At 39.8% G+C, this 15962-nt stretch overlaps 1 protein-coding gene across 1 annotated transcript in view; it reads left to right on the forward strand.

Moving 5' to 3' along the window:
- gyg2 (glycogenin 2) overlaps window positions 1-12943 on the forward strand; it is a 16302-nt gene extending 3359 nt beyond the window's left edge. Inside the window, exons 4-8 of the mRNA XM_085793906.1 lie at window positions 5574-5736; window positions 7572-7698; window positions 8528-8825; window positions 11239-11370; window positions 12580-12943. Of these exons, the coding sequence (XP_085650032.1) occupies window positions 5574-5736; window positions 7572-7698; window positions 8528-8825; window positions 11239-11370; window positions 12580-12759 (900 nt within the window). The 3' untranslated portion in view covers window positions 12760-12943. The remainder of the gene's footprint in view (window positions 1-5573; window positions 5737-7571; window positions 7699-8527; window positions 8826-11238; window positions 11371-12579) is intronic.
- Window positions 12944-15962: the final 3019 nt, after the last annotated feature.

Consider the following 15962-nt stretch of genomic DNA (forward strand, 5'->3'; position numbering starts at 1 on the left):
TTGTAAGATTGTTTTTTGAGCACAAAATGTTGTCATTCCGCCGTTCTATTTTCAACCAAATGTCTCAAATGTGAGATAAAAGAAGCTGAATATTGACTTCACATTACATATAAAAGTTCATAGCGTGCACGTGCAGGACCTCAGGATGTTTGTGTGTGACCGTCAAGCTGCCGTGCTGCAGGGCAGTGATCTACCAGCGCGGCGTGGGTGTGTAAGGGACGGTCTGGAGGCCGAACACGCCCGGAGTTGAAGCTGTCGGGCCAGCCGGGATCAGGCGCCGCCCTGACTGCTCGTCCCTCTCAAACAGTTCGTCCACGTTACACAGAAACCTGTGAGGAAACAGGAAGGTCAGTGGTCAGAGGTCAAACTGCTGCCTAAATTGAAAAACTGAACTGGCCTCAGACAAGGTCGTTTTCTCTTTCTATGGGGTCAGGCACTCTCCTGAAAGACAAAACATGTTGACTTTCTTCTAGTGGTTTATCCCTGAATATCCTTGTTTTTGAGTCTGCATAATGGCTAAAGTCTCACATTTAAAAAGGGCTATTACAAATTTTGAATGTGATTAACTTTCCTCTTGTCCTTCTGGGTCAAATTGACCCAATTGGTTCCCTTCCTCCATCCTTCCTTCTTTCCACAATCCTTTTTCCCTTCCTTCCTTCCCTTCGTCCTTCTTCCTTCCTCTTTTGATCCAATTCACTTGGTCTGTTCTCTCCCTCCATCTTTCTTTCCTCCCTTCTTTCCCTTCTTCTTTCCTTGAACAAATCTGTTCTCTTCCTCCATCTTTCTTTCCTTCCCTTCTCCCTTCCTTCCTTCCTTCCTTCCTTCCTTCCTTCTTTCCCTTCGTCCTTCTTCCTTCTTTTTTGACCCAATCTGTTTCCTCCCTACATCTATCTTTCCTTCCTTTTTCCCTTCCTCTTTCCCATCTTTCCCTTTGTCCATCCTTCCTTCTTTCCCTTGGTCTTTCCTGCACTGCCAAAAACTCAATATCTTACCAAGAATATTTGTCTTATTTTCTAGTCAAAACAATCTCATGATACTTAAAATATGACTCATCACATTTTAAAAGCAGCTTGTTTTTAGACACTTTTTACTTCTTTCAAGCAGATTTTCACTTGAAAATAAAGTAGAAAAATCTGACAGTGGAGCTAGTTTTTTCTTTCTTATTACAAGCACAAAAAACTTGCTTTCTATGGCAGATTTTTCGACTTATCTTCAAGTGAAAGAATTAAGTTTGAAAAAAGTAGAAAATAATCTGAAAACAAGTACATTTTTAGGCGATGAATCTTATTTTAAGTGGAAAAGAGATTAGTTTTGACTCGAAATGAGACATTTGGACAAGAAATAAGACAAATATTCTTGGAAAGATTTAGCGTTTTTGCAGTGTGCAATCCTTCCTTCCTTATATCCCTTCGTCCTTCTGCCTTCCTTCTTCCCTTTGTCCTTCCTTCTTTGAACCATAGGAGGTCAACAGGTGGGTTAAACCAAATTATTCTGGTATTTATTATACAAGAAATTATAAAAAACACCAAACATCTGCGCAGTGCTTTACCTTCGAGGCCAATAGGAGGCTACACTGAATCGCTATCGGAAAATGGTACTAGCTTACTAGCATAGCATGCTTACTGGTATTCTTTCCAGCTCTGGATACATTACGTTAAAACACATTCTACATGTAGTTAATATGTAGAGTTATTATGAATGAAACAACACTGCACCTGTTCCCTTTGCTTCCGGTCATAATCACTATGACCACTAGATGTCACCACAACATACATGTGTGCATGAGCCTCAGTCAATGACGTGTATCTAATCTATGTTAACTGAGCTTTGAACATGCGAGTTCAGGATGACATAAGAACATGTTTGCTCTGGATAAACAAAGACATGTCCTCTAACATGAGTCTTTTATGATTTACAGTATGGATTTTAGGAAAACTGCGTGACTTTGGCCGGCAGTTCGGAACATGATCGTCGCATGAACTTATATACCCGTTGACTCTAGTTCTTGTTTGAACAGTGAGTTAGTTCACATTTTGCAGTGATTTGCGGCAAAATCCACTGAAGCTCCAGCAGATTTTTGTGTTTGTACTAAAGAAAATACTCCAATAAGGAGTGATCAAAGCCGTAATTTGAAATGTTTAAAACACAGTAAAAATGAATGAATGGAGGTTTAATCTGTCCTTAAGGTAAGAAGCTTATGGTTCCTCTGTGTTGTTGGAAGCATGAAACCTTCCAGGAACTTGTTCCTCCGACTAGAGTCGTCAGTAATATTTTTAATTCCTTAACATTTCTGGTAATAAGGAAAATCTTTATTGAGGATTTTTATAGTTAATTACTTTATTAAAGGTCCTGTTAGTCTTTGTTTGTGTCAGTTATATTTGAAGTATTGACATCTTTAAAGATATATTTTATGGTTTAACCTTCACCTCTCTGGCTCTACTAACTACTAACTAACAGGTAAATGTGCAAATAGGAGAGAGGAGGATCTAGGCCTTGCTTCTGATTGTCTAAACCTATTCCTGAGTGCTCCAATAGAAATATAGCAGATGTCAGCTAGATTTTCCTTATGTCCACCTAAATCTAAGGTTGGGTGATGAGTCCAGATGTTCTGGGTGAAGGACACAGCTTAGAGTGCATCACCGGCTTGTTCACCGGTTTGCTTCTTATTAAAGGGATAGTAGCATTTTTTTTAAAGCCCCTAAGTACTTTAATTGCAGTAGAAGACTCTCTGCACTCCTCCCGTTAGCAACGCCAGCCCATAATAGCCCTGCCCAGAGATTTACAACATACAGTGTTGTGAATGGACCCAAAGAAACGGCCTATTTTCACGGCCTAAAAGAGGTTTTACTTGAAAAAAAAATGCACAGTTCCATTGTTCGCTATAATATATTTTTTTCCAGCCCCTCAAAGTGCAGGAAAAACACAGTTTTTATTTGGACCTAACCAACTGCTGATCGGCGGGCGCTAACCCTGGGCGGAGGGATACGTGAGTTGGTTAGGTCCAAATAAAAACTGTGTTTTTCCTGCACTTTGAAGGGCTGGAAAAAAATATATTATAAAGAACAATGGAACTGTGCATTTTTTTTCACATAAAAACCTCTTTTAAGCCGTGAAAATAGGCCGTTTCTTTGGGTCTGTTCACAACACTGTATGTTGTAAATCTCTAGGCAGGGCTATTATGGGCTGGCGTTGCTAACGGGAGGAGTGCAGAGAGTCTTCTACTGCAATTAAAGTACTTAGGGGCTTTAAAAAAAATGCTACTATCCCTTTAATAAGAAGCAAACCGGTGAACAAGCCGGTGATGCACTCTAAGCTGTGTCCTTCACCCAGAACATCTGGACTCATCACCCAACCTTAGATTTAGGTGGACATAAGGAAAATCTAGCTGACATCTGCTATATTTCTATTGGATCACTCAGGAATAGGTTAGCCAATCAGAAGCAAGGCCTAGAGCCTCCTTTCTCCTGATTGGCACATTTACCTGTTAGTTAGTAGTTAGTAGAGCCAGAGAGGTGAAGGTTAAACCAGAAATATATCTTTAAAGATGTCAATACTTCAAATAAAACTACACAAAAAAAGACAAACAGGACCTTTAATAAAGTAATTAACTATAAATCCTCAATAAAGGATTTCCTTATTACCAGAAATGTTAAGGAATAAAAAGTATTACTACGACTCTAGTCGGAGAACAAGTGTCTGGAAGGTTTCATGCTTCCAACAACACAGAGGAACAATAAGCTTCTTACCTTAAGGACAGATTAATCCTCCATTCATTCATTTTTACTGTGTTTTAAACATTTCAAATTACGGCTTTGATCACTCCTTAGTGGAGTATTTTTTTAGAAACAAACACAAAAATCTGCTGAGCTTCAGTGGATTTTGCGCAAATCACTGCAAAATGTGAACTAACTCACTGTTCAAACAAGAACTAGAGTCAACAGATAAAAGTTCATGCTACGATCATGTTCTGAACTGCCGGCCAAAGTCACGCATGTTTCCTAAAATCCATACTGTACTCATGTTAGAGGACATGTCTTTGTTTAGTCAGAGCAAACATGTTCTTATGTCATCCTGAACACGCATGTTCAAAGCTCAGTTATCATAGATTAGATAGTCATGGACTGAGGCGCATGCACATGTATGTTGTGGTGACATCTAGTGGTCATAGTGATTATGACAGGAGCAAAGGGAACAGGTGCAGTGATGTTTCATTCATAATAACTCTACATATTAACTACATGTAGAATGTGTTACGTAATGTATCCAGAGCTGGAAAGCTACACCAGTTAGCATGCTATGCTAGTAAGCTAGTAACATTTTCCGATAGCGAGTCAGTGTAGCCTCCTATTGGCCTCGAAGGTAAAGCACTGCTCAGATGTTGTTTTTTTTATAACTTCTTGTATAATAAAGACAAGAATAATTTTGGTTAACCCTCCTGTTGACCTCCTATGGTTCAAGGAAGGAAGGATGAAAGGAAGGAAGGAAGGCAGGAAGGACGAAGGGATAGAAGGAAGGAAGGAATGCACACTGCAAAAACTCTAAATCTTTCCAAGAATATTTGTCTTATTTCTTGTCCAAATGTCTCATTTCTAGTCAAAACTAATCTCTTTCCACTTAAAATAAGATTCATCGCCTAAAAATGTACTTGTTTTCAGATAATTTTCACTTTTTTCAAACTAATTTTCACTTGAAATAAGTCGAAAAATCTGCCAGTGAAAGCAAGTTTTTTGTGCTTGTAATAAGAAAGAAAAACTAGCTCCACTGTCAGATTTTTCTACTTATTTCAAGTGAAAATCTGCTTGAAAGAAGTAAAAAGTGTCTAAAAACAAGCTGCTTTTAAAATGTGATGAGTCTTATTTTAAGTATCATGAGATTGTTTTGACTAGAAATAAGACAAATATTCTTGGTAAGATTTTGAGTTTTTGCAGTGCAGGAAAGACCAAGGGAAAGAAGGAAGGATGGACAAAGGGAAAGATGGGAAAGAGGAAGGGAAAAAGGAAGGAAAGATAGATGTAGGGAGGAAACAGATGGGGTCAAAAAAGAAGGAAGAAGTAAGGACGAAGGGAAAGAAGGAAGGGAGAGAGGCAAAAAGGATTGTGGAAAGAAGGAAGGGAGAAGGGAAGGAAAGAAAGATGGAGGAAGATTCGTTCAAGGAAGGTAGAAGGGAAAGAAGGGAGGAAAGAAAGATGGAGGGAGGGAACAGACCAAGTGAATTGGATCAAAAGAGGAAGGAAGAAGAAGTAAGGACGAAGGGAAGGAAGGGAAAAAGGATTGTGGAAAGAAGGAAGGATGGAGGAAGGGAACCAATTGGGTCAATTTGACCCAGAAGGACAAGAGGAAAGTTAATCACATTCAAAATTTGTAATAGCCCTTTTTAAATTTGAGACTTTAGCCATTATGCAGACTCAAAAACAAGGATATTCAGGGATAAACCACTAGAAGAAAGTCAACATGTTTTGTCTTTCAGGAGAGTGACTGACCCATAGAAAGAGAAAACGACTTGTCTGAGGCCAGTTCAGTTTCAATTTAGCAGCAGTTTGACCTCTGACCTCTGACCTTCTGTTTCCTCTCAGGTTCTGTGTAACGTGGACGAGCTGTTTGAGAGGGACGAGCTGTCGGCGGCGCCTGATCCCGGCTGGCCCGACTGCTTCAACTCGGGCGTGTTCGTCCTCAGACCGTCCCTACACACCCACGCCGCGCTGGTAGATCACGCCCTGCAGCACGGCAGCTTTGACGGTAACACACAAACATCCTGAGGTCTGCACGTGCACGCTATGAGCTTTATATGTAATGTGAAGTCAATATTCAGCTTCTTTTATCTCACATTTGAGACATTTGGTGAAAATAGAACGGCAGAATGACAACATTTGTGCTCAAAAAACAATCTTACAAAATGTCATTTTAGACTTGTTTTCTACACTTCTCTATTACTGTATTCATATCCTATTTCAAGCACCAAAACAGTTCATTCTCATGACTGAAGGAGTGTTTTCACAAGGGATTTGACATTTTTCAAAAAGCAGACCTCAAATTTCCAGCATTTGGCCTAAATTATTTCTTTATACAGTGTTGTAGGGCAATGGTTCTAATATTTAGACATAAAACACTTGAGTATTGTTACATCTGCAAGTATCTTAAAAAGATAAATTTAAGAAAATATGTTAAATTCGAGAAAATGGCCTCTGGTAACACATGACAACATGTTCAGACTAACAAGCAGCGCCGGCCGTGTGCTCCGAATACTGACTACCCGATATGATCTCACCATATGAATGAATAGCCGAGGAGCGGAAAAAATGCACTTGTTTTCCATTTGAATCCCATAATAACTCACAACTCAGCGGTACAGTGTGTTTGACAGCTGACACTACGGGACGACTGAGCAGTTTTTAACGTTTCTGACAGACAGTCTATCAGCAGGCTGCAGCATCTTCCCTCTGTCTCTCTGAGGCCTTGTTTTTCCACTTGACTGGACAATCTGTTCTCAACAAAACACAGACATCACACAACTACAGTCTTATAATCTGACTGTCTACTTCAATTTCCATATATACTGTATTTATTTCTAATTCGCTTGAATATGTTTTTTTTACTGACTACATACAGTAGAATTCAAAACACAATACTCTTACATTAAAAACTATTAAAACTATCTTGTTTTATTTACATTTTTTAATATATATCTTGATATTGTACACACTAAAAAATGTTGGGTTATCTCTGTAACCCAATTTCTGAGTTATTGGTGTTGGGTTAAATTTTTGGGTTATTTTTCCAGAGTGTAACACATTTTCAGGGTTATAGGCTATGAATTTAACCCAATTCCTGGGTTGTTCAAGTAATTGGGTTATTTTTCAGTGAGTAACCCATTCATTGGGTTAAGGTTGTAAAAATAACTCAATGTTGTAGTTAGCATAACCCAACTCTTGGGTTGAATATTCAACCCAAAAAAGGGGTTTGTCCTTATTTGAACCAGCAGTTGGGTTATAATTGGGTTATTTTTTAACCCAACTGTTTTTAGTGTGTATATTTCAATTTTGCAGTTATTTTGAATAAACGAAAAACTAAAATCTTACTATTTTATTTCAGCATGATAGTTTTTATTCTACTTCTGTAGTTTTGTATATAACAATAAAACAAATGTTGTTTTATTTATATATCTAATATTTATATATTTTTTAGTTTTTTCTAATAAGATGAAATTAAAAAACAAAAAAACAATCTTGTATAATCTTGTTTTATGTTTATGTTTTTAAAAAAGAAATTAAATTCAAAGTAAAAAAATGAAAATCTGTTTTTTTTTGTAATTTTTTTCCAGTGGAAACTTTTTGAGTGTCAATTTTTACTTAACTTTTTCTATTACAATTTTTTTTTTTAAAAGTGCAATATGTTTTCTGATTTACTTGGTTTTGTTTTCATGTCGAAATGTATTTTCAATTTCAACATTTATGTCACTGTCCTAGCCCTGTAAGATTTCCCCTTGTTAGCTTCAAAGCATCTATAATATTTTTCAGTTTGTCCTCTGGATAGACGGCTAATATCTGTCCATTATTCCCCCTCCCCCCCCTCAGGAGGGGACCAGGGCCTCCTGAACTCCTTCTTCAGCGGCTGGCCGGTGGAGGACATCAGTAAACACCTGCCATTCATCTACAACCTCAGCGCCAGCTCCGTCTACAGCTACCGACCCGCTTTCCAGCAGTGAGTCTGTCTACTCTACTCTACTCTACTCTACTCTACTCTACTCTACTCTACTCTACTCTACTCTACTCTACTCTACTCTACTCTACTCTACTCTACTCTACTCTACTCTACTCTACTCTACACCTCCTGTGGCTGTTTTCCCATTTACACTCAGAGGAGAACAGATGCATCTTGGTTCTTTCTGTTGAGAGTTAACCACAGTTTCAAAACCGCCTTAGTCATAAAAATATATCCCCTGAAAGGCAAAGCATACAGGCGGTCAGTCAGCACTTTGAATATTTACTTCTATGTGCACCATATTTTTTTTGAAATATGGCTATGGTGTAAAAAGCTTTTTTGGGGGATAGCTTTGAGGTTTTCAGACCTAGCCAGGGCCGTTGCTAGGAATTCTGGGCCCCCTTAAAGAATACTAAAGTGGGCCCCTCCCCCCTAACTTTTCCAGTTTTTTTTTCTTAGACTACGTATGTATTATCATCTCTTATTTAGCCTACTTTGTTTTGATGCTAATGCAGCATTACTATGAGTATTAGTCAGGGTCTTATGCAGAATAATTCAGTCATACAAATATTAGACTACTGGGGTTTTTTATGGGCCCCACTGGGCGCTGGGCCCCTAGAGTTATCATCACCTTTCTCCCCTATACAACGGCCCTGGACCTAGCATAGTCTTTTAAAAATGAAAATATGTCTCTTTGCATCCATTTGCATCTTTTCATTGACTTTGTATGTTACTGACTGATGCTTGTTTGATATATCTTCATGGATTTGGTAAAAATCAAAGCAGAAAATCAACAAAAATTGCATTGACAATCATTTTGTACCTTCAGGTTTGGTCACAACGCAAAGATTGTCCATTTCCTGGGACCAGTGAAACCCTGGAGCTCCGGCAGCCGGGGGGACGAAGCCGACCACTCGCACACCATGGGGCAGTTTGTGACCCTGTGGTGGAAGGAATACCTCAGTCACACAGCAGAGTCGACATCAGGGAAACAGCTCAGTCAAGACCGGGGGGAGAAACCACAACAACAGGTCCAACAGCAGGAAGTCAAGAGGGACTTTAGAGAAAACCTGGACTGCTCCGAGTCGCTGCTCGCACATTTCTCAGCACCGACTGAACCTCAGATGGTAAACAAACACCACATTATATTGGTCTGTGTAGCTTCATCATGTGTCACTGTTTGGATAAGATAGTTAGAAGTTAGTTCATTTTCTAATAAACAGTATCAAACAGTGTCGATCCATGAGAAGATAATATATTTTTGGTTTTAAATACCCAAAAGACACTGCGTTATGACATCACAAAGTTAAGGAAATCCTAACAGCTCATTTTAAAGGGATAGGCAAATTGGCCCATTGCCATAATCCCTATAGTCATAGCAGTAGGTTCGTTACCTTTAATTGTCGGTGCAAGCTGTTTTCAGAACGGCGGAGCAGAGCCGTGAGCTGCTCAGAGCTACGCTATATGGAGGCTCATTATGGGATTTCTTGGTTTCCCTCCATCAAACTCATCAAATACACAATCCAACAACTCCACAACGCTCTGGTGGACAAGTTGTGACCTGCACATTCACCACGCTATGAGATAATAACACAACGTTACCACACAGAGTTGTTTTAGAGGGAAATACAGAGACTGATGATGAAAAACTGTCCCTGAAGGCAACACGCATCAGTGGTTTTGCATGAATTTCCCTCTAAAACAACTCTGTGTGGTAACGTTGTGTTATTATCTCATAGCGTGGTGAATGTGCAGCTCACAACTCATCCACCAGAGCGTTGTGGAGTTGTTGGATTGTGTATTTGATGAGTTTGATGATGAGGGAAACCAAGAAAACCTGGACCGCTCTGAGTCACTCCTCGCACATTTCTCAGCACCGACTGAACCTCAGATGGTAAAACAAACACCACATTATTGGTCTGTGAACCTTCATCATGTCTTTCCAACTGTGTCACTGTTTGGATGAGATACTGCAGCTTTTTAAGCCGTTCACTCCCTGGTGGCTCAGCTGGTAAAACCATGTTGACCTACAGTATCTGTCTATTCAAATAAAAGCAGAAAAAAATAGCTTAATTCAATGAGATAAACAGAAATAATTCACAATACCTCTGTTGTCCTAAAGGTAAAAACAACCTAGACCTCCAATATAAAGCAGATTCATTGAATTTTAAACCAAATTCTATCTTAACCCTCCTGTTGTCCTCCTGGGTCAAAGAAGGAAGGATGAAGGGAAAGAAGGAAGGAAGGACAAAGGGAAGGAAGGAAGGAAGAAAGAAAGGAAGAAGGGAAAAAAGGAAGGAAGGAAGGAAGGACGGACGAAGGGAAAGAAGGAAGGAAGGAGGGAAGGAAGGAAAGAAGGAAGGAAGGAAGGAAGGAAGGAAGGAAGGCAGGAAAGACGAAGGGAAAGAAGGAAGGAAGGACAAAGGAAAGAAGGAAGGAAGGAAGGGAGGAAGGAAGGAAGGAAGGAAGAAGGCAGGAAAGACGAAGGGAAAGATGAAGGGAAAGAAGGAAGGAAGGAAGGAAGAAGGAAGGACGGACGAAGGGAAAAAAGGAAGGAAGGAAGGAAGAAGGCAGGAAAGACAAAGGGAAGGAAGGAAGGAAGAAGGCAGGAAAGACAAAGGGAAAGAAGGAAGGAAGAAGGAAGGATGGACGAAGGGAAAAAGGAAGGAAGGACAAAGGGAAAGAAGGAAGGAAAGCAGGACGCACGAAGGAAGGAAGGAAGGAAGGAAAAAATGATTGTGGAAAGAAGGAAGGGAAAAGGGAAGGAAAGAAGGAAGGAAGGAATGGAAAAATTATTGTGGAAAGAAGGAAAGATGGAGGAAGGGAACAGATTGGGTCAATTTGGGTTAAAATCATCATTTATTTTATGAATATCTGGGGTTTTCCTTTAAAATGCAAAAAGACTGCATAATCAGTGGACACAATTACTTTTATTACAACACACCTTTTATAGTGGTATATTATCATTGCTAAAGTAGACGTAATCACCTTTAACAAGGAACTTTTATAGCATCTAAGCTAATAGCACCCAAATAAACGTATAAAGCTAAAAATTAGCATAGTACGTCCTCTTTAATTTAAAGTCACACATTCACTATGAAGCTAAGTAAGTACTGTAGTCATTAGAAATATTTGCTAATCAATCCATTAATTAGCCTAATGAATGACCTTATTAGCATAGCTGCTGGTGTTTATAATCTATCATGGAGATTATTATGGTGTGTTATTAGGCAGCTCGAGTGCCTCTTGTTAGTTCCAGTAGATGAGACTGTTAATTTATTATGAGTGTTTCTGCTCGACTGCGTTCGACATTGGGCAGAGAAAGAAAAAGACGAACACAGGGACACACACAGCCCATAATCTACCACAGGACAACCGAGCCTCGCCTTGCATTTCTTGTCATTTGTTTCATTCGTTTCCAGCTTGATGCATTGTGTTTATACAAGCTTGTAAGATTAGGCCGAACAGCAATGTTTGAACATCACTGTCACTGTGTCGTTGTTAGGATGCGTATTATAACATGACTTCTGTGCCTTGTAGCCGTCCCAAACAGGTGACGACGGAGCAGCAGCAGAGTGTGAAGAAGAGTCCAAATCATCTGACAGGACAGAGAACCTGGACTCAGCTCTGGGAGCGATGGGGTTGGAAGACATGAGCGATGAGGCGCAAATAGTACGTATAACCCTTTAATTCCAGTTGATCAATATCGATATGCTAAAAGTTAGTTCATTTTCTAATAATAAACAGTATCAAAGAGTGTTAATCCATGAGAAGATATTTTTTTTTTAGGTTTTAAATACCAAAAGTCACTGTGTTATGACATCACAAAGTTAAGGAAATCCTCTAACAGCTCATTTTAAAGGGATAGTTCAACATTTTGGCAAATTGGCCCATTGCCATCATACTGTAGCAGTAGGTTCGTTACCTTTATTTGTCGGTGCAAGCTATTTTTAGAACGGTGGAGCAGAGCGGCGAGCTGCTCAGAGCTACGCTATATGGAGGCTAATGGGATTTCTTGGTTTCCCTCATCAAACTCATCAAATACACAACCCAACAACTCCAAAACGCTCTGGTGGACAAGTTGTGAGCTGCACATTCACCACGCTATGAGATAATAACACAACGTTATCACACAGAGTTGTTTTAGAGGGAAATACAGAGTCTGCTTGCTGAAAAACTGCCCCTGAAGGCAACGCGCATCAGCGGTTTTGCATGTATTTCCCTCTAAAACAACTCTGTGTGGTAACGTTGTGTTATTATCTCATAGCGTGGTGAATGTGCAGCTCACAACTTGTCCACCAGAGCGTTTTGGAGTTGTTGGATTGTGTATTTGATGAGTTTGAAGAGGGAAACCAAGAGGTAGCGTAGCTCTGAGCAGCTCGCGGCTCTGCTCAGCCGTTCTAAAAATAGCTTACACCGACAATTAAAGGTAACAAACGTACTGCTATGACTATAGGGATTATGCCAATGGGCCAATTTGCTAAAATGTTGAACTATCCCTTTAAGGCTCAGTTTTGGATTTCTATTGTATGCCTTCAGAAAGCTTTTAAATGACACTTCATTGCTTTAGTGAAGTATGATGATATTGTAATATCTATTATCCATCTAAGATTCAGATTCTATCTGTTCAGGGTTTAAAAGATGATGCCGAATGCAAAACCAATCAGACTCAGGTTGGTTGCAAAGTAAAGAAGACCGATGAGATATGAAAGAAAATTGAAATGAAAATCTACAAATTCTGAACTGCTTATTCTGTTTGTGCGAAAAGATGAGAGCTTGAACCTTTAAATTCAGCCCTGAAAAGAGAGTCTGATGTTCCCTCCCTGTGATGAATTCTCTTTGAAGACTGATTTGTTATTCTCCCTCCTCGTCGTGGGGCAGAGGGCTGCAGACAGAGAGCGGGAGCAGCGAGAGGAGCGGGAGCAGCGAGAGCAGCGAGAGCAGCAAGAGCAGCGAGAGCAGCTGGAGCATCGCAGGCGGTGGGAGGACGGTCAGGCCGACTACCTGGGTAGAGACGCCTTCGAAAACATCCAGAGGAAGCTGGACCGCTTCCTGTATTGAGATGAGAAGAGCGTGGATAAGATAAGAACACCTCAGTGTAACCACTCCGGACTTTCTGCACCAAATCTCACTGTGACTGTTGAAATCCGCTTCAAATCACCCAAAAAAATGATGCAATCGGAGAAAAATCTCTTCAAACATCGATATTTTGAGCCACTGTCAATAAACTAGAAACCACTACTGAGTACATTTTGGTTTTTTTTTTACCCCAAGTGGAACATCCTCTTATTGAAAACCCACCAAAACCTCCAAAATCTTAAAGGTCCCATATTTAACACTTTATGGTGTGTTTTATTTCGAAGTGTTGACCTAGTGTTGACTTAAGAATAAACACCCTCTCAGGTTTCACTCAGTCTTTCTGATTGGCTGACTGACCCAGGGCCGTTGTATAGGGAAGAAAGGTGATGATAATTCTAGGGGCCCAGCGACCAGTAGGGCCCACAAAAAACCCAGTAGTCTAATCTATTCTGCATAAGACCCTGACTAATACTCATAGTAATGCTGCATTAGCATCAAAACAAAGTAAATAAAACATGATACGTAGTCTAAGAAAAAAAAGTGGAAAAGTCCCCCTGACTTTTCCACTTTTTTTTCTTTAGGGGGCCCTCTTTAAAGGGGCCCACTTTAGTATTCTTTCAGGGGGCCCAGAATTCCTAGTAACGGCCCTGGACTGACCTGTTGGGATGGTTTTTAGTTCTTAAAACCACAAAAACATCCTGGATATATGAAATATAAGGATCAACATGTCAAATAAATCAACTTTTGTTGCTTGTTCTCTCATTACGGTTTCCTGTTTGACCCTTTTTTAGATGATTGCTCTTTTACTATGGATTGCATTTCAATTTTGTTGTTTTGTTCAATGACAATAATGGATTCTATTTTATTCCTAAGATTCAAATGATCATCTAATCAAACAAAGAATCATTGTTGCAGTAAAACTTCCTTATAATTGTACACATAGTTACTGAAAAAGTGTCACCAACATGGTAGAATATATTTCCAGCTCCACATCCTCAGACAAGCGCTGATGCATCAAACTCTACTAGACTATCGTGTTGTCTATTCTTCTTCCCTACTCTGTGGTTCCTAGTTAAACTGTCTATTATGACATGATATTTACCATTTCTTATGTATTTTCACTTCATGTAGATAAATAGAAACCATCTAATACACAGACAGGCTTTTATTCTGCATGCTGTGTGTTAAATCCACCACTAGGGGGCACTGTGTCTCTTCCATCAGAGCTCTCCCCATCATGGCAGCAAATCAGAGAGGCAGAGACACAGATTAATAGATGTTTGAGTGCAGTCAACAGTATGCTATGTGATCCTTATCCACTGGGCACACGGTGCATGTCATTTTCATTGGCATTCCCATCATAATGTCATGACACAGCGATGGAGGATACTGTGTCGAATACAAAGCAAAAAATGTCAAGAGGTGAGTTCAGGGGTCTGGGTTGGAGCGTCGGTGGAAAAGGCCTTGTGATGATTGCTTTGAAAGACAACTTGGCGCTGCGGCTCTCAGCTGAGCGGCTCCCGCTTGACTCTGATTCATCAAGATTAAAGAGCGAGCACCAATCTGGGATGAGCTGCCGGTTTCCCCGCGAACGCCTCGTTCATTATAAGCTCGGAGAGAGGCAGAGGGAATCAGAGATCAGTCCCTGCAAGTAAAGGCGCTGACGATGGATTCTACAGAGGCCGAGGGCTCAGGAGCAGGTAACACTAATCTTTAGGTCAAAGGTTTGATTCCTTGTCTGATCAAGGAGCTTTGCAACAAAAATTATTCGACGATAGCTATATTTCCCATATTCATGTCTTTAGACACCCCCGAGGTGGACTGGAACATTTCACACCTTCTGCCTGCCTCATTGTGCATTGCACAGGTAAAGGTAAGTGGTAGTAGCAGTAGATATCTAGCTAACTTTAGCCTTAAAGAGGAACTACACTGCAAAAACAAGAATATTTGTCTTATTTCTAGTCAAAACAATCTCATTCTACTTAAAATGTGACCTGATCCAGCAAAATGAGTCGCAGTGACCCAAATTTCAAAATTGAGATTTTGGTATCAATGGAAAGAGGAGAAAATAAGCTTTAAAATGATACCCTAGTCAAAGTCATACATTGGATAGTTTTTAAGATATGGCGATTTTAATTATGGTCTTCCACTCACTGCTTTCGATTGAAAACCTGAGAAAAATGCGTTCAAAAAATTTAGAACGTCTCTGGTTCAAAGCCTTCCGTGAATCTGGCGTCTGTTCCTTACCATGTGATTACACGTGCCTTGTACAGGCACCGTTCAATGACCCTCGGAAAGCAGAATGTGTCTATTCAGATGCTGTTTACAGCCCGTCTGTATCATAAACGGTTCAGAAGATATTTCATGTTTAGCCTAGTAAAACATCTGCAAGCGTTAGCATGCTACGTTCGGTTTAGCATCGATGCTAACGCTCGGTTTAGCATCGCTGCTACCGCTCAGCTGAGCATCTGGCCCCGTACTACTGTGATTTCACGTGGCTACCCTTGTTGTCATAAATGCACCATTCAAGGACCCTCGGAAAGCGGAGAATCTGACGATTCAGATGCAGTTTACAGCTCGTCCCTATCAGGTTCAGAAGTTATTTAGCCTAATGTTGTGCTCCTCTCTAGAGGGTTAAAAGTTGTAAGTCAACTTCAACAGTCATTTACGTGCCTTTCCTCAATTATCTGGACTATGAAACTTTGGGAGATTGTTTTTGAATGTCATTTCTTTGAAATTAGCAAAAAAATTTTTTTTTGAGTTTTTATTGATTTTCCACGTTATCAGCTGATTATCTAAAAATAGAACGTTGCGACTTCCGACTCATTTCGCCAGAGCGGGTCACAAATAAGACTCATCACATTAAAAAGCAGCTTGTTTTTAGACACTTTTTTACTTCTTTCAAGCATATTCTCACTTAAAATAATCTGATAGTGGGGCATGTTTTTCTTTCTTATTAAAGCACAAAATGAATGAATGAATGAATGCGCTTTCACTGGCAGATTTTTCTACTTATTTCAAGTGAAAATTTGTTTGAAACAAGTGAAAATGATCTAAAAACAAGTTAATTTTTAGGTGATGAGTCTTATTTTAAGTGGAAAGAGATTAGTTTTGACTAGAAATGAGACATTCTGACAAGAAATAAGACAAATTTTCTTGGAAAGATTTTGAGTTTTTGCAGTGTA

The sequence above is a fragment of the Trachurus japonicus genome, chromosome 2 (genome assembly GCF_045865225.1).
Source record: "Trachurus japonicus isolate A0001 chromosome 2, Traja_1.0".
Lineage (NCBI taxonomy): Eukaryota > Metazoa > Chordata > Actinopteri > Carangiformes > Carangidae > Trachurus > Trachurus japonicus.